At 42.2% G+C, this 20,006-nt stretch overlaps 1 protein-coding gene across 2 annotated transcripts in view; it reads right to left on the reverse strand.

The window, feature by feature from the left end:
- The window catches only part of LTBP1 (latent transforming growth factor beta binding protein 1), a 536,829-nt gene that overhangs the window by 139,654 nt on the left and 377,169 nt on the right, over nt 1-20,006 (reverse strand). For both annotated transcript variants that reach the window (XM_069769110.1, XM_069769111.1), the window contains 3 exons: nt 13,705-13,896; nt 7,750-7,772; nt 6,560-6,632 (listed from right to left, as the gene is read on the reverse strand). In XM_069769110.1, the coding sequence (XP_069625211.1) occupies nt 6,560-6,632; nt 7,750-7,772; nt 13,705-13,896 (288 nt within the window). The remainder of the gene's footprint in view (nt 1-6,559; nt 6,633-7,749; nt 7,773-13,704; nt 13,897-20,006) is intronic.

A 20,006-nucleotide genomic window follows, 5' to 3' on the forward strand; every position in this document is an offset into this window, starting at 1 on the left:
AGGTGCCCCAACATGTTTGTTAGGAACTGATGTCCTAAAGAAATTAGAAGCTAACATCAATTTTAGGGAAGATGGCACAGTTATACTGACTATCCCTGATGATGCAGAAACATTAGAACAATATGTTAGAATTCAGGCTTTTGAGGATTATGCTGAAGAAAAAGAGTACACCACAGATCTAGACCTCTCAATGGTCCCAGAAACACTGTGGGCACAGGGTGACACCGATGTGGGACTATTGCATATCTCTCCTGTAAAACTATCTGTGCAACCAGGAACTGTTCTCCCACAGCTCAGACAATACCCTGTGAGTGCCCAGCAGGAACTAGCGATTACAAAACAGATAGAGGGATATAAAGAGAAAGGAGTTTTGGTAGAGATACAATCACCTGCTAACACTCCTCTGTATCCAGTCAAAAAGAGAACTCTTGATATGAGTTCTATGCCCAAATATCGTATGGTACATGATTTAAGAGAAATAAACAAAGTTCTAGATCCAATCACCCCAGTTGTACCCAATCCTCATACGTTACTATCACAGATACCAGCCAGTTCTCAAGTATTTACTGTAATAGATCTTTCAAATGCATTTTTCTCGGTTCCTTTACACCAAGATAGTTGGCATTTGTTTGCATTTACATTTAAGGGCAAACAGTTGGCGTGGACACGCCTTCCACAGGGAATGATACACTCCCCTACTCTTTATTCAAATGCCCTACAAACAGTCCTTCAGAGGTTTGAACCCGAACCACAGGTAGTAATTTTGCAGTATGTGGATGACCTACTACTTTGCTGCCCAGATCTAGAAACTGCAGAAAGGTCCACTGTGAGTTTACTATGTTTTTTAGAAAAAGAAGGGTGTAAAGTGAATAGACAAAAGCTACAAGTTTGTCAGACCAAAGTGGTCTTTCTAGGTCATTGCATTTCTCAAGGTAAAAAGCATCTTACACCACAAAGAACTGAAGCAATAAGACAGATGAATGAGCCTAGAAATCATAAACAGCTACGAGCATTTTTAGGAATAGTGTCTCATTGTAGACAATGGATTATACATGCCAGTCAACTAATGCAACCACTGTATGACTGTGTAAAAAGTGAACCTTATTTGTTGACAAAAGAAGGTCAGATTTCGTTCCAACAATTAAAGATGCCCTTGTTTCAGCTCCAGCGTTAGGGCTACCAGACTACACCAAACCGTTTCAGCTTATGGCTGCAGAAGTTGATTCCCATGCTACAGGAGTTCTTACCCAGAAGCATGCAGGGAAACAAAGACCAATTGCATATCTTTCAGCAAGGTTAGATCCCGTAGCTAGAGCAGCGCCAACCTGTGTACGTGTAGTTGTTGCTGTCTCACTATTGTTGGACAAAGCATCAGAAATTGTCCTAGAGCATCCACTCACAGTTCAAACTACACATGATGTTTATGGGATATTAAACCAGGTCCAACCAAAACACATTTCCATGGCCAGACATTTGCGGCTACAGTGTTCTTTGTTGCTCCCCTCTACTATCACATTTGCTAGGCTTCAGACTCTCAATATAGCTACACTGCTACCTCTCGAGTCTGAAGGGGGGAATAAGGACACTGATCCACACGCAAATTTTTTCCCTACAGACACACATGATTGTACAGAGCTCATTTTACAAGAAACGGTAGGCTTACCCAATGTATCCGAAACACCACTTCAAAATCCAGATTTAGAGCTGTTTATAGATGGTAGTAGGTTTGCAGATGACACAGGTAACTTCCATACAGGGTATGCAGTTGTGTCAGAATCTGAAACTCTCAAAGCAGAACCACTTCCACCGAAACAGTCTGCACAAGAAGCAGAACTAACAGCATTGATTGAAGCTCTTAAAATAGCTGAGAACCAGACAGCTAATATATACACTGATTCTAGGTATGCACATGGTATTGTGTTTGATTTTGGAGTAATCTGGAGAGCTAGAGGTTACATGACAGCGTCAGGACAACCTGTAAAACATGCTTCTCTGATCAAACAGATCTTAGAGGCTGCACAAGAAACAAAAGAAGTAGCAGTAATCAAGGTAGCTGCACATGTGAGACTCGACACTAGGGAATCTAGGGGAAATGATAGGGCTGATAAAGCAGCCAAAGCAGCAGCTGTCAAACCCTTACAACAGGTTCATACTGTAAACCCCACAGAAAATACTGAAGATAGACTGAGACAAGCACAGGAAGATGCAGGAGAAGAGGAGAGGGACAGGTGGAAAAAGGAAGGGGCAGAAGAACAAGCGGGAATTTGGAAGAAAGATGGACTAATATGTCTACCTAGAGCCTGGTATCCGATTGTAGTTGGTGGACTGCACCACCCTACTCATGTGTCTGCAAATGCAATGACACTACTGGCAAAGCAAGTCTGGTTGGCTCCAGGTTTTGGCAACTATGCAAGAGACTATTGTGCTGCATGCGCTATATGCCTGGCACATAATCCCGGACAGACAACAAAGACCCCTATGAAGCACCACGTCCGACCTCTCTACCCGTTTCAGCGATTACAAATAGACTTTATCCAGCTGCCAAAAAGTAATGGGTATGAGTATGTGTTGGTATGTGTGGACATGTTCTCGGGGTGGCCAGAGGCCTATCCAGTTCGGAAGGCTTCAGCTAAAAACACTGCTGTAAAGCTAGTTGCCGAACTGATACCCCGTTACGGTCTCCCTGAAGTGATCGAGTCAGATAGGGGTACTCATTTTACTGGAGAAATATTTCAAAATGTACTGAAAATGTTGGGTGTTGAAAGTCAGTTACACACTCCGTACCATCCTCAAAGTTCTGGTAAGGTGGAACGCATGAATGGAACTTTAAAATTAAAAATACAGAAAGCCATGGCTGAAACAGGAAAGCCTTGGACAGAATGCCTTCCACTGGCCCTTTACTCAATACGCAATACCCCAAGGGGTAAGACTAAACTGTCTCCATATGAAATTTTGTTTGGCAGGACTGCCAATTTAGGATGTTATTTTCCACAGCAACTTGTGTTAAATATTGAATCATTGACTTCTTATGTGCAAAATCTTCAGAAACAATTAACTAAGGTGCATGCACAAGTTTTTGCTTCCCTTCCAGATCCTGACAACACAGAAGGAAGTCACAAGTTGGAACCAGGTGATCAAGTCTATGTAAAAAGACACACCAGAAAGGCTCTAGAACCAAGGTTTGACGGACCCTTCCAAGTCCTGTTGACAACACCTACATCAGTCAAGCTTGAAGGAAAGGCATCATGGATACATGCAAGCCATTGCAAGAAAAGCAGTATAAACTCATGATATTGATGTTAATAATGATAACCTCAACGGAGGCGTGGGATAGACTGAATTCTCTAGCCCCTTTGAACAATAGATTCGTACAACATCATAGAAAATTAGTGCATGACTTGTTAAACAATACACAAACCCTGACAGATTGTTGGATCTGTACCCATTCGCCGGTATCAGCCACAAGTATACCTTTTCTAGCAGTTCCCGTATTAGCAGAAGAAATATTCGCTTGGCCTAATTGTTCAGACAACCTGGCCAACAACCAAATTGGTAATGCTAGGCTGTGGAATACTACAATCGCCATACCAATTGTGGGATGGGTAGAATTTCCTTGGTGGCAGGGTAATCTCTCAGGGAGTAACACACATCTACAATATTTAGCATTTAGGGGAGGAAAATGGGTACCTAGAAATAAGACTGGATTAACTAATTTAGGACAGGTCCCCACAGAAAATCTACAGCTTAGTTTCAGTACAACCGTCCCCCCCTCTGATGCTTTCAAACCTGTAGTATTGGAAAGATACATACATAATAGAAAATGGAAACATTCTAAATTGTTCCCCCAAGGTGATGCAAACAGTTGTACAAGTAAGCTGGGGAACCTGGTTTGTAATGAATCCAATGAGTATGTCAAAGGAATGCCTGTATGTGGGAATCCCGCAGCCAGGTACTGTAGCCCCTTGGGACAAAAACCCTCTTGGTGTATACTTCAGAATGTATCTAGATTTGTGGACTTGGCTCACAGATTGGTATTGCAGCACTCAGCTCTATGGGATCTGCCTGAAGGTACATTTTGGATATGCGGAGAAGGAGCATATAAATGGCTTCCCGTAGGTATAAAGGGTACTTGTACATTAGGACGCCTAACCCCGGCTACATTCATAATTTCAAATAAACAAGTGAATATGCAAGCCGTGCCCAAGCACACACTGTATAAAAGAGCTGCAGATAACTCACCACGTCCCTCGGGGAGGCCACATATAGTACAAATGGGAATTCCTAACAAAATTGCTAGTACCATTTTTATTTATCCTATGTTAACACAGATGTGGGATAAATTAGTTAGAGCCACGGATTATCTAGATGATCAGATCTGGGATATATTGGATATACTAAACACTAGTATAGCTGTACAGAATCAGCTTATAATAGTCACTAACCAACATACCCTGGTATTGGATTACCTAACTGCCTCACAAGGGGGTATGTGTCAAATCATCGGACCCACCTGCTGTCATTATATAGACCCGAATAGTACTATGAGTATGACATTTAAATTAAAGGACGTACAACGACTCAGAGATCAGTATGACAAAGACAATGACCAGAATAAGGATAGCTGGTGGTCAGATACCTTTTCTTTTCTTAACCCAGCCAACTGGTTCAGAGGAATCTGTGGGTGGGTTGCTGGGATTATGCAGAGCATAATACATATAGTTATGATTATTGTAGTCATATACGTACTAATCCAGATTGTGCTCAAGAGTATCTCAGTATGCACAGATAAACTTTGTGTAATAGATGCAAGAGTATAAAGTTTTTTTTTCCTTCTTCTCTTATGTTATCCTTTGCTAATACTGATTATTGCGCTTATTTTGCTATCCCTTTGTAATATCTGTACTTATTGCAAAACAAAGAAAAGGTTGCGAGAGTTAAACGGAAGAATTAATACTAGATTTGATTCTCTTATTGAATACAAGCATGTACATGTGTAATACCAAATAAAGGCTTTGTCTTTGGCCCTGTGGTAATAAAATAAATAAAAGAAAATGTCAAAGGGGGGAATTGTGGAGATCAGACTGAACTAAAGGAATCCATCTTGTCTTCTTCCTGAGAAATCTCGCTTACAACAAGATACATTTCTGCTGACTTGACATTTCCTTTTATGGAAGTAATCATGTGTGCATTCCTTCTTTCAATAGCAGCCTTTCATTCACCTTCCAGATGATGTAACTTTCTACTGATAAAGACTGGTATAGATTGTTTATGTAAGAGATAGTGAAATATGAGCGCTTGTGCGCATGTCTGTAAAAGAATAATTCTTTTCTATATAAAGGGAGGGCAAAGCCCAGAGAGAGAGATGTGCTCCTGGGCTTCCCCTGTATATGATCACACAATACCTTGTTTGCGTGTCATTTACTCAGGATCCCTACCTCTAGTAAGCCAGGGACTGAGAAGGACTTAACAATAGGAAAGGTAACTTTGCGGTCAACACAAAACCCTACAAAAACCACGCAACACCCTCTGCGTCCCAGAGCTTCCAGCAAGCAGAAAAAAACAAATTGTCAAGCTGGACAGAAAAAAACAGCAAACAAATAGCAAAGAGTAACTTAGCTATGCAGAGCAGCAGGCCACAGGAACGATCCAGGAGGAAACAGGTCCAATACTAGAACATTGACTGGAGGCCAGGATCAAAGCACTAGGTGGAGTTAAATAGAGCAGCACCTAACGACTTCACCACATCACCTGAGGAAGGAAACTCAGAAGCCGCAGTACCACTTTCCTCCACCAACGGAAGCTCACAGAGAGAACCAGCCGAAGTACCACTTGTGACCACAGGAGGGAGCTCTGCCACAGAATTCACAACAGACCACCATGCGGGAAGTAAGCAGATCATGTGCGGTTGGTACCCAGGGTGGAGGAGAGGAGACTCTCCTCCAGGCCCTGGGAACCATATAATTGTTTAAAAAAAAAGAATTAAAATAATAAATTGTTATATTCTCACCCCGGCAGCCGTCCCGCTCCTTGCGATGCTTCCGTTCCCAGGGATGCTTTGCGGCAATGACCTGTGATAACGTGGGTTTCGCGAGACCCCTATGTCATCTGAGGTCATTGTCGCTAGGCATTATTGGGAACGGAAGCATCGCGAGGAGTGTGATGCTGCCGGGGGCCCCAGAAGGTGAGGATATCACGATTTATTCATTTTTAAAAATTATTTTTAACATTAGATCTTTTTACTATTGATGCTGCATAGGTAGCATCAATAGTAAAAAGTTGGTCACACTTTTCAAACACTATGTTTGACAAGTGTAACCAACCTGTCAATCAGTTTTCCAAGCGATGCTACAGATTGCTTGTAAAACGCTAGAATTCTTCAAGCTAATTACGCTTGTAAAATGCTAGTGTTTAGCGGGAAAACGCATGCCAATTCCAAATGTGTTTTACCCGCGGCACAGTTGCGGAATTGCCGCGGAAATTTTAGCGGCAATTCCGGACGTGTGCACATAGCCTAAAAGATTTTCTGTATCTACATAGGCATGGTAGATCAAACATTTACCAGGATACTGAGGATCTAATTTTACTGTGGAAATTCCAGGTGAAATATGAAGCTGTCCTCGATCATCAAGGTCCTAAATAAGTACAAACGAAGACACAAAAGTTTAAAAACCACATCAAAGACAAGATATAGTGAAAGAGTTTTCCCCCAATATTGTACAATAAAAACAAGTGCTTCCCCTACTTGCAAAGCAACCTGAAAATTGAGCCAAATCTTTATCACTTGTTGCAGGATAAGTGATAAGTGTATGATCTAAAAACAGGGGTGGGGAAGCCATTTACGGCCCTCGATGACCTTTTATTAGGCTCCCGGGCAGATTCTCAGGGACCGCATTCTTGGGCAGGGAGCTGTATTTTGATTGCCAGCAGCTCATTAATTTCTTTTTGCTCTGTTAGCACACACACGCAGTTTTCACTACTGGACACTGAAGGTCATGCAATGAAAGATTACGTCCTGACACCAGTACCAGAGTCAGGATGTACTTTGTGGGCAGAGTTTGTACGGCCCCCAAAGGATGTTATAAATATCCAAATGGCCCTTGGTAAAAAAAGATTCCCCACCCGTCTTAAAAGGAGTTTTCACATAAACAACACTTAGCACTTATCCATAGGATGGCTGAAAAATATGTAATTGATCTTGGTCTGATTGCTGGCACGCTCACACATTATGAGAATGAGGATCTCGAGAGACCCTTTTGTGTATGGGATTGACGAAGATCAGTGAGTACAGCACTTGGGCCATGTCATCCAATAGACCGTGAATGCAGCGACAGTCGCACATTGCCCTACTACTCCCTTCTCACTGAAAATTCTTTAACCCTTATTTTCATAATCATCGGGGTGCCAGCAGTCAGATCACCAGTAATTGCACATTTATAACTACCCTATAAGTAGGGGCCTAAATGTTGTTTGAGGAATATAGACTTTGGTCAAGGAGCCCAGCACTTGCAATGTGACTGCACAAAAACATTAGAGATGATCACCTTCTGGCATGTAGTAATTTTAGAACTGCTAGGATAGTCTAAAATGTGTTTTTTTTAAGAGCAAGAAAACCTTTTAGAAGATTACGAAGAGCTGTTAGAATTACCCTTCAAAATGGACACGTAATACTAGAGGGCTGATATTTTTAACAATATATTAACATGCAAATAAAAAGGAACCTTGGTGATGCATATAAAACAAGTACTTTACCCGATCTGCAGTTCTAGTAGCATCTAAGAATTGAAAAAGAAGGTCTAATTACAAAATGTACACTTTTTCAATTGGCTAAAATGATAAAACATTGATTGTGAAAATACTCAGCAACAGACAAGATGTGGCACATAGATTTCATTTACTGATGTAAATGTTCAATTATTCAATCAATCATAGTTATAAAAAGAATTTACCGTATATAATGTACTATGTATAGATACAGATCACAAAAGTCAAAAACATTCTCCTAATATTAACACTGGCTGGATGGAAGCCTTCGCTATCTACAAGGTGAAGGTCTATACTATGCTGATGAAATCATCTGATGAAGGCATGGATATTCATTGGTCGTGGCCTCTGTCTGTCATGGAATCCAAATCGCTGATTGGTCGTGGCAAAACGCCCACGACCATTGCCACGACCAATCTGTGACGGGCGCAGTCCGGCAGCAACATGGTCGCTCCTTCCTCCCCGCAGTCAGTGCCTGCTCCGTACTCCCCTCCAGTCAGCCCTCACACAGGGTTAATGCCAGCGATACCGGAGCGCGGTGTAACGCACTCCGGTTACGCAGCTACTAACCCTGTGTGACCAACTTTTTACTATTGATGATGTGTATGCAGCATCAATAGTAAAAAGATCTACTGTTACAAATAATAATAATAATAAAAAAAAAAAACGTTATTCTCACCCTCCGACGTGTCATCCTGTCCTCGGCAGTGCAGGCGGCAGGTTCCGGTGCTAAGGATGCTATGCGAGAAGGACATGCCATGACGTCACGGTCATGTGACTGCGACGTCATCACAGGTCATGCGCTCATACCAACCCTGGGATCGGAAGCTGCTGCATGCACCGCACACAGGCGAGATGACTACAAGGGGCCCTTCAGAAGGTGAGTATGTTTATTTTTTATTTTTCAACCTGTTACATACGTGGCTGGGCAATATACTATGTGGCTGGGCAATATACTATGTGGCTGGGCAATATACTACGTGGCTGGGCAATATACCACGTGGCTGGGCAATATACTACGTGGCTAGGCAATATACTACGTGGACATGCATATTCTAGAATACCCGATGCGTTAGAATCGGGCCACCATCTAGTATATATATATATACTATATAGTGTATATATATACACACACACACATATACGGTATTGTGCAAAAGATTTAGGTAGAGGAAGGATTGAGGAAAAAATGCTAAGAAGTAAGAATGCAAGATAAATCTGAATCAATTTAATATCTGGTGTTTCTATCCTATGTCTTCAAAACAAGAGAACAAAAGCAGAACAGTAATTCTCCTTGATACATTTACACGCTGTTCTTGAAGGAACATTATAGAGAGGTTATTCCAAACATCTTGGAGAACTAACCCCAAATATTCTTTGGATGTGTAAGGGCTTGAGTATTTTACCTCTTTAAACCCCTATATTATTGTACTTGTATGTACATATTTACTTATATATTTTATGCCGTTGTTACATGTTGTCGTGTATTCCATTATGTCATATTGCCTATGTACTATATGTTATACTAGGGATTAATAGGGATAGTGCAGATTGGGAAAGAGTCACTAGATGGGGGCACTGAGCTCACTGTATAGTAGGTTTAGCTGTAGGACATATAAGAATTAATTGTAGGAGGGGATAGTTGGGGAATAAGGCAGGAATATTTCCTAGTGATGGGTAGTCCGGGTATGACCCCTGTGTGCTCAGGTGGCCTATGGCCCAAGCTGCTTAACTTCCCCATAACGTTCAAGATTATGCAAAGCCATCCAAGGGGAAACATTGAGTAGAGGAAGAAAGCACAGTTTGAGCTGCAGAAGAGAAGAGACTGAGGAAGATGATATAAGAAGATAGAGAGAGAGTCACGGTAAAAGTGTATGGGCAGGTCAACCGTTTACGTGGCAGAGAACTATGGAAGTAGTACATCAGAAGTCTGGGACAAAACAGGCAGAAAAAGGCTATGACGTAGTGACGTTCTATTAGGCACCTCTTCCCGCATAAACACTTAGTGACACAAAGAGGAGAGAAAGGAAAGACAGGGAAATGCCCTGTCTATACTGTAAAGATGATGATGGAAGATAAGGAGAATAAATCCGTTGTGTGAAAAGCTGCTGTGGATTGTGCCTCCAGTCCTTTGAAACCAGGGATGGTTGTGACACAAAGCAGTGAAGAGGAAACTGACAGCACCATGAGTGCCAGAAGTGTTGGTTCAAAGAAGAGACCCTGTGGCTACAGAGAAAGGCCTGGGTAAGCAGTACCCCAAATGCTCGACTATGACTTCTAGTGTCCGTATATTACAGATGTAGGCTTGTGCAAACCCTTTTGTTTCCTGACATTGAGATCAGGGCTCTGGAGGCCATATCAATTGCTTCCGGGACATTTTGTTCTTCCTTACACTGAAGATGGTTCATAATGGTATTAGCAGTGTGGTTGGGGTCGTTGGCTATGGAGCTGTGACAATCACTACTCAAGGACAGGCCGTGATGAAGAAGAGGCAGACGTTCTGAGGTCAATACCGAGAGAGTACGTAGATAACCAAGGGAAAAGACAAAGGTGTAAGTCAGGTCACAGTCCAGGGTGAATAACAGGAGATAGCGGAGCAAAAGCCGATGGACAAGACAAAGGATTAGTCAGAACACGGTCCAAAGGGTTAGGCAGCAGAAGATCAGAACTCAGAGCAAGAGAATCAGGCTAACACTCACCAAGAAGCACAAACTACGTCGGGCAGGGATCAGGGGCAGACAGCTCAGTTAAGTAGCTATGCGATTACCAGAACACTGAACACTTGCTGAAGTCCCGGACGCCCCAGTCACAGATTGGACAGCAGAGCTGTCAATCAAGGCACCAACAGCTCAGCAAGCCCATTACAGAATTGGACAACCAAGCTGTCAATCAAGACACAGACAGCTCAGCAAGACAGTGTCCACAGGACAGCATAGCATTCTTTCACTGAGCAGAGGAACCGTGACAGGAGCCAATTTGACTGCCTACAGATTATTGTATGATGGAAAAAGAAGGAGTACTGGAAGTGATGATAAGGCCCCCACATCTCAACATCATAAATTCTGTCTGGGATTACATTAAGAGACAGAAAGACTTGTTCAAGCCTATATCGAAAGAAGATCTGTATTTAGTTACCAAAGATGTCTGGATCAACCTCCCTGGGAAGTTGCTTCAGAAACTGTGCGCAAGCGTAACTTGAAGAATTGATGCTTTTATACTGTTTTGAAACCACAGGTGGTCACAACAAATATTGATTTTACTTAGATTTATCTTTTGTTCATTCACTTTTCATTTTGGGAATTGCTAAAAATAAACTATTAATACTTCTATTTTTTAAAACATTCTTACTTTACAACAGTTTTTTCCACACCTGCCGAAAAACTTTTGTATAATGCAGTATATAGTTATATACAATCCCAATTCCATAAAAGGTGGGATGACGTGTAAAATGTGAATGAACCAAGAGTGCAGTCATTCAGAGATCTCTTATAGCAATATTTTATTAACAACAGAACAGATTTCATTAATTTTATTTGAAAAGAAAAAAACCTCAATACTCGAAGGTAGCAACATATCTGAAAAAAGTTGGAACAGGGTTGACAAAAGGCTAGAAAACAATGTAGTAAAAAAACAGCTAAAAGATCAGTTTTCAACTTAGTCACACAACTTTTTAGAAAAAGAGCAGGTTAGAGAGGCAGAGTCTCTCAGAAGCAAAGATGGTCAGAGTTTCATCAATTAGTGAACAACTGAGTCTATAAATTGTGAAACAATATCAGAACAATATTCCTCAATGTAAAATTGTAAAGATTTTTGAATATACCACTATTTAGAGTACATAATTTCATCAAAAGATTCAGAGATTGTAGAGAAATCCATGTGGACAAGGGGCAAGGCCGAGGGTCAATATTGGATGATTGTGATGTGCGACATTGCATTAAAACCAGGCACGATTTGGTCGAGCAAATTACTGCAACAGTTCAGGAATACTTTCTTAGCGGTAAACTGTTAACTGTGCAATCCACAAATGCATTTTAATGCTCTATCTTGCTAAGAAGAAGCCATGTATCAACACAAAAACACTGTTCCCAGGGCAGAAGCTGCTTTAAAATAGACAGAGACAAAATGGAAAACTGTTCTGTGGTCTGAATTTGAAACTCTTTATGGAAACAACAGAACCCTTCAGATTCAACAGAGGGACCATCCAGCTTGCAGCACTAGTGCATATAGCATGGGCAGCTTACATATCTTGCTCAACATTATATATTATATAGATATTTTAAAACACCACATTATCCCATCCAGACAATGTCTATTTCAGGAAAGGCATTGCAAGACAATGCTACTCATATACTGCATCCACCATACGAGCATGGATGTACTGTCATGAACTTAGCGTATTTTTGGACTATAAGACACACTTTTTCCCTAAAAAAATTTGGAGGAAAATGGGGGGGGTGTCTTATAGTCCGGATGTACTTACCAGGATCCTCATCCCAGGCTGGTACGCGGCAGTTTTGGAGATGCTCAGTGGTGCAGGGGCTCCGACAACATTTTGGGAAAGCCTGGAGTTCCCACGCATCCATCCCAGGCTGGGGCGCGGCAGTTTTGGAGATGCTCAGTGGTGGGGCTCCACCGACATTTTGTGAAAGCCCGTAGCCCTCGCACTTCCACTGCTGTAATGCAGTGGCCTCCAGGAAAATGGGCGCTGGAGGGAGAGCACGTGCAGATTAAGATCTTGGGAGATGGGAGATTGTGGAGGCCACCAAATTACAGCAATGGAAATGCGGGGGCTCCAGGCTTTCACAAAATGTCGGTGGAGCCCCAGTACCACTGAGCATCTCCAAAACTGCCGCGCCCCAGCCTGAGATGGATGCGTGTGAACTCCAGAATTTCCCAAAATGCTGGCGGAGCCCCCACACCATCGAGCGTGCTGCACAAGCCTGGGATGAGTCAGAAAATTGCACAGACCACCAAACACCTCCTGTGACCCCACTCCACCAGAGCTCCCGAACACACTCTAACCCCTCGGTAAGCTGAATTCGGACTGTAAGACGGACCCTCATTTGACTCATTTTTTTTTTACCTGTTTTTCTTCTGAAAATTTGGGGTGCATCTTATGGTCCGGTGCATCTTAAAAATACCTTAACTGATGGCAGTCCAGATCCTTCACCAATAGAAAACATTTGGTGCATTGTGAAATTAAAAATTCAATAAAGAAGACCTGTCGCGGGTCTGTGAGAGATTATTTTTGGAGATTACTGCGTGGGGGAAGTTTCAGATAAGGGTTAAGTTAGGGGCATAGCTAGGGTCTCCACCACTATGTGATAAGGAACAGTACTGTTGAGCAGCTATACTCCTGTATATGACAAGTATGGGACAATATTCCCTTACCAAGACTCCAGGAATTGGTCTCCTCATTTACAAGATGTTTTCAGACTGTTCTAAGAACAAGAGGGCCACCTCTCGTGTCTCCCCTTTTCCCCATAGTTTGTAAGCTTGCGAGCAGGGCCCTCACTCCTCCTGGTATCTGTTTTGAACTGTATTTCTGTTATGCTGTAATGTCTATTGTCTGTACAAGTCCCCTCTATAATTTGTAAAGCGCTGCGGAATATGTTGGCGCTATATAAATAAAATTATTATTATTATAAGAGGGCATGCTGCCATCAATTTCTACATAAGTTAATTTTTTAAAATCAAATGAAAAAATTTCTAGCGTTCGACTTCTGATCTGTGTTCAATGTTCTGTTGTGAATAAAATATGGCTGTAAGAGATTTCCAAATCCTTGCTTTTTTGTTTTCTTTACATTATACAGAGCGTCTCAATCATTTTGGAATTGGAAATGTATATATAAATCCACACACACATATAAAATATACTTATATAGTTACGTGTAAAACTGTATAGTGAACATAATCTATACATTGTTAGAATTGTTCACATACCATATCTTCCATTCAAGTCGGCATCATTTCCTTGAGAAACTGACAAAGCTTCTACAGGTTCTTCCCGTGTAATAATTGGTAGAAGTGTGGTTTTTATTGGAGGCTGCACAGTATAGGTTCTAGGAGGCTGTGGTCCTCGGAGTACTGGAACTGTGTAGCCCATACCGCCAGGACAGATTTGCTTGAAAGCCGCTGTTAAGAAAAAAAGTCAGATTTTATAAACTAAACTGTTTTAAAACCCCTGAAGACTACAGTCAAAGGTTAAACTTTGTATAATTTTGGCAGTTTACAACCTTATTAAATACTCAGTTTACTGTCTATATAACACCATTTACTATAGTATATGCCTTACAGAAATATATAAAAATTATAATATTTTAACAATAAGTATTGAGACACTTTGCACAGCCACGATTCAACTTTATTAGCAGCGCCAGTGGGTAGTGACATGACTAAAGGTACCTTCACACTCAGCAACTTTACAACGAGAATGACAACGATCCGTGACATTGCAGCATCCTGGATAGCGATCTCGTTGTGTTTGACACGCAGCAGCGATCAGGATCCCGCTGTGACATCGCTGGTCGGAGCTAGAAGTCCAGAACTTTATTTGGTCGTCAGGTCGGCGTGATTCCTCATGTTTGACAGCAAAAGCAACGATGCCAGCAATGTTTTACATGGAGCGAACAACCAGCGAGAACGATAAGTGAGTCGCCGTTACGTCACAGGATAGCTCCTGCATAGCTCTGGTGTTGCTGTGTTTGACGTCTCTACAGCGACCTAAACAGCGACGCTCCAGCGATCGGCTCGTTGTCTATATCGCTGCAGCGTCGCTGAGTGTGACGGTACCTTAAGTGAAAGCGATTTGCATAATTACAGTGACGTGCCGACTTAATTCTCAGCCACTTTTATTAATGTTCTATTGAGAGAAGCAGATGACATACTGTAGAATGACAACACACTTTCTGCCCAGAAAATCCCTTTAAGCAGAAACAAATTCTTATTATAAATAAAAAGAAGTCTGATTTTTTTAGCTACAAATGTAAAATATAACACATCCCTCAAATCGCAGACAATTATCACCTTTCTGTCAGTCTCCTGTTTATAAGTCTGTCCTAGCTTAGATACCAGTTTTTTACCAATGGTGATACACTAGGATTAGGTAGAGATTTTAAAATGTATCTTTGTCTTTTAAGAATATAATAAAGAAAATACCATAGAATTTAATATGACTATGGCCTCATTCACACAGCAATATTCTGGCCAATATTTTCCATCAGTGTTTATAAGACAAACACACGAATGACACCTAACCATGGATGCAAATGTCTCCTTTACACCTTTTCTCTGTTCAGGTCCTACTCCTGGGTTTGGGCTGACAAATACACATATAAAAAAAACTATCCAAAATACTTCAGTATGAATTAGGTCTAAAACATAATCATTGGGTGGATATAAACCAGGTTTCCATTTAGCAATAGTAATCAAAGTCCTTGAAAGGAAGTAATAGCAAGTATAATTCAACGTAGAGAGTACCGCATATTAGAAAGTAGCATAAATTTTCAATTTACATAAATCTAGAAAATGCCTTAAATTTCAAGCATATGCAATATACCCAAAGACCAAATTACAAGTCAGTTAGTTAGTGAGTTTTGGGAATTGGAGAAGAAATTGGAATCGTTAAGAAAATATTTTTCTTATAATAGGAACGCAGAATGATCACAAAAGGTAAACACACCAAGTTATGATGGATTGCTTTGGGTCGCTGCACTCTATTGGCGGAAATCCTAATTTGTTCCCCAATGTCAGCAATCAGTAGGCCTAGTGAAATCACCATCAATATTTGTCTCATGGATCCGCAATGAATTGAAGCTATGCAAACATAAATATCACGTAACGCTGGGCTTCATGATTCTGACAAGGAGGAGGAAAATTTCGACTTCATATCAAGTTAAATGTATAGCTGAGATAAACACATCTCAATCTTCACAAGCAGTAAAAACATACACATAAAAACAACCCTTCTAAACACGTCACTCCTCAAAGAAAACCGCTGGGATAACGTTCATCTGTTGAAAGATGAAAAGAAAAACTGTCAATGTTATTTTATGGAAAACAGAAGCTCTGAGGTCATGTGTTCCCAACAGCATGAAAAACCAGAAGGATCTAACAGACGACCCCTAGATAATTATTTACAATAAAGCCAAATATTTGGCAGGAAACCACTGAAGACTTACCACGAGTAAAGACCTGAGAATTTATTAGTTAGCTAGTCCTTTCCTGTAGAAGACTGCAGATGTCCAAGGTCACATACAAAGAGATGTCATGCATCGTATATATTCAGCAACTAATATATACCAACTCTCAGAATCAAAACTTTGCAGATTGGAGCCCTACTGTCAAAATGAGGACATCCAAGTCCCTATGAGGCCTATCAGCATGTCTACACAAACTGTTAAGCATCGTATACTGAATGGACCAGCAAACATTTGATGTTCTCATGCACATGGCTATACTATGCCACTGAATTGCTCAGTTGAGTAAGAAGCCAGAATAAGGCTTCCATAGAGTTACATGGAGTCTCTACTGTTCCTTCGTATGTCTTGGATTTGATACCTTTCATCAGTAGAATGGGCCTACCAACAGCTATTTGCATAGAGGGTGGACAGGAGCACCACCTGATAGGGAAAAAGAGTGATAGATATCTCTAAACCGATATGTAAACTACGGAAAGAGGTACTTGAGAGACAGAGCAGTGTAATGGTGGTGGGGGATAGAAAGGACTAGAAGTGCACCAGGACGAGCTATGTATAGTTGATGTGTAACACCGGGGATGAAGCAGCAGAGAGAGCAGTGGCAACAGCAGAGAACTACCAGTAACTGACCAGATGGAGGAGACAACAAAGTGAGAGCAAATTGTTGAGAGGGCAGAGAAGGCCTCCCAGTCTACACTTTTTACTGAGGAAAATACCACAAGAGTACCATGAAGGTAGAAACCGATATTGTGCCTGAGAGTTTAGGCAGACAGAATCAAAAGAGACTGCCAAGCCAGGAATGTCAAGCAATTACGGAGGAACTTGGTGGCATTGTATTTTGCTGCAGATGAGACTTTTGAGTCGCCCCCCAGACATTGGGCCACGGGTTCTCGGTACCGGGCCTCTCTGGTTCGGTTCTGAGGCGGTCACGGTGGCTAGACCCGGTCCGCGACCCTGCTAAGGGGCGTCCAATAAAGGTGGTGCAGTCTGTCAGGGGTTCGTGACGCCACCTGTGGTGTTCGGTCAGGGTGACCGACGCTGCTGTGGGGTCCGCTGGGGTGATGGAATGGCAGCTGGATGGTATAACTTCCCACAGGTGAAGTATGTCCCCAAGGCTTCCCAGTAAGGTGGATGGGTATGGTGTGAGGTGCAGTCAATAACGAGGACACAAGGTTGCAGTCTCTTTACCTCTTTACTGAAGACTTCAGGATCCTCAATCCAGAGCACGTTTAACAGGGCTATCAGAGACAGGCCGGCCTGATGGGCACTTCCAGAGTTTCCCTCGCAGATGAAAATCGTTGCCCACCACTAGCGCCTGTGTGTTGTAGTCCTACCCTGCTGAGCATTCGGAATAGTCCTCACAACTGCTGTTCTCGTTCGTTCATTCTCTACAGCTCTCTCTCTCTTTAGTTCCAGATGTTGCTAGTTTCTCGTCCCCCAGTATATTTAGGCTAGGACGCACCCGTATGACGGGAAGGCCTGGAGGTCTTCCGGGACCCTAGAGATGCCCCTCTTCCACTGTTGCCCCCTATGTCTTCTTAGGAAATTTAAGGTAGACAGCCAACCTATAATTAACTGTCCTGCGGAGTTTGAAGTAAGGCCTGAAGTCAGTTACTCCCGCGGTGTTCCGGCCACCGGCTACGCATCTCAGTAGGATGTTGCCTCGGTCTCACGGCACGACTCCTACTGGTACTCCTTTTTGCTTGATCTCGTTTACACTGTTCCACAATATCCTTCCTTTCTTGTCTCTTTCTTAGGATACCGCCACAAGGTAGTGCAGGCGCGGTTCCGTAACGTTCTGCTCTGTTCGCTAGGCACCTGCCAGGTTCCCACGCCTGACAGGGACCCCCCTGTGTCTTCTCCCTGCAACACCCCCTGCCACGGGATGTTGCCTGAATCCAACCCAGTCAGCTTCTGACTAACTTTCTATCCAACCCCTAGTTTTACCAGTGTGAGGAGGGGCCCAATAAATAAAGCCTTTTGCTCCCCCTAGTGGCCGGAGTGTGAAGTGTAATGTGTGCTGGTGATACCTGGTCAGGAGAATTCCTTCAGTGCCATCAGATGTACCATCACTCCCCTTAGTGGCAGAGTGTCATACTGCAACGACCAGATCTCTGGGGCGCTGCAGCCGCATTCTAAAACCATCCTGCCATCTCTTTTTAGAGACTGCTACTACCTGGTTGTCAGGATTTATTGAACTGTGTTTCCTGAAGTGCACTCTTTTTCCAGTTTAGTATTATCAATAAATAAAGAATTAATCACATCAGTATGCCCAGTATTTCAATTACACCAGTCTTCAAGATACAAACACCCCTGTCCCTTACTTCCCAGAATTGCTGAAGTCAGACCCCCCATAAAGTAATACCATAAAGTAAAGTAATAGTATATCTTAGCAGTTATCCACTTCATGATATATACTACGGCCTATATTTAAAAGTTTGTCTAGTAGAATTGGTGCAAAACAATTTGCATGTCCCAGACCACTGGCCACGAAAGTGGTCTGTGGCCGCCGCTAAGGAGCTGTAAAACTGCCTCATGATTTAAATGTAGCACTGCGCCAGGACGGATCATTGCAGATGACGTTAAGTAATAGGAGTTCTTCACTCCCATTCGACAGCCACTGACGCGGACCGATGTACTAGAAGATACGAAACGATTCGCACTAACGCTATTGTCCAGCACCAATTCTGCAAATAGGTTGTGTGTGGTAGTACAGCAAAAGCTCATATTTCAAAGGAGCTGAATTGCAATGTCAGACACACACTATCGGTGGATGAGGTGCTGTATCTAAATGAAAGCAGCTAAGTTGCTGATAATGCTGGCAATTCAAAAAATAATGTTTAATGGATAAAGATTAGTGATGAGCCAATATACTCGTTACTCGAGATTTCCAGAAGACGCTCGGGGGTCCTCCGAGTATTTTTTAGTGCTCGGAGATTTAGTTTTCTTTTTTTTAATTTAAATAGATTTTTATTAACAATATAAAAAAAAAAAGGAGAACAACAGAATGCCATTTACATTGCATTATATCAGATACACATTTTCTTACTTTAATAAACCCCAACATTACCCCAACTACCCCCCTCCCCCATAAGACAGCTCAGTCTCAATCTCCACCCCACCGAGGCATTATCTGCCTCTTGTAATTTATCCTCTTCCAGGTCTTAGGAAACACGACGCCTATACTCCTCAATCCAAATCAAGCCAAGGAGACCATATTTTATTAAAGAGTTCTATTTTCCCCCTTTTACTGTACACCCCCTTTTCCAATTTTAGACCATGTTGAACATATTGGAGAAATTCCCTTCTCACAGGTGGTTCCGCGTTTATCCAGTTTCGTGCTATTACTTTCCTGGCCATGTAGAGTAGCCTAGCAATTGCAATCTTCCAAGTATTGTCAACTCCAATTTCTTCCACATATCCCAGCACACATACTATCGGGTCTCTAACAACTCTGCACTTATACGCTGCTTCAACTCGGCTCAAAACCACCACCCAAAAGGCAGCCAGTCTCGGACACGTCCACATCATGTGATATATTCCTGCCTTCTCACTTGCACACCTCGGACACCAAGAATTGGCACGCAATCCCGCTTTGTATAACACTTCCGGAGATTTATATACCCTATGCAAAATGTATAGCTGCGAGAGCCTATATGGTTCACTCAAGGATAGTCGCGGAACCCACTCCATCACCGATTCCCAGGTTTCATTTTCCATCGGCCCCACTTCTCTCTCCCACTTAGCTCTCGCCTTTATAGGGAAATCTAGCAGAAATGTGTGCATAAGGTCCTTATACAGAGTGGAAATAACTCCCCTTGTAGTACCCTCACCACACACATACTCCAACACTATATCATCTTGAACCCTAATATCAGCCTTCTTATTCTGAGCTCTAAAGGCATGTCTCATCTGCGCATACTGATATTCCCCTGTGGATCGCAAACCAAATTCTTCCTGCAATTGGGAAAAGGACTTCAGCTCCTGCTGCTGGATTATCTGGTGAACAAAGCAAATTCCCTTATTCTGCCATTCCATCAATCCTCC

Source organism: Ranitomeya imitator, chromosome 5, assembly GCF_032444005.1.
Source record: "Ranitomeya imitator isolate aRanImi1 chromosome 5, aRanImi1.pri, whole genome shotgun sequence".
Taxonomy (NCBI): Eukaryota; Metazoa; Chordata; class Amphibia; order Anura; family Dendrobatidae; genus Ranitomeya; species Ranitomeya imitator.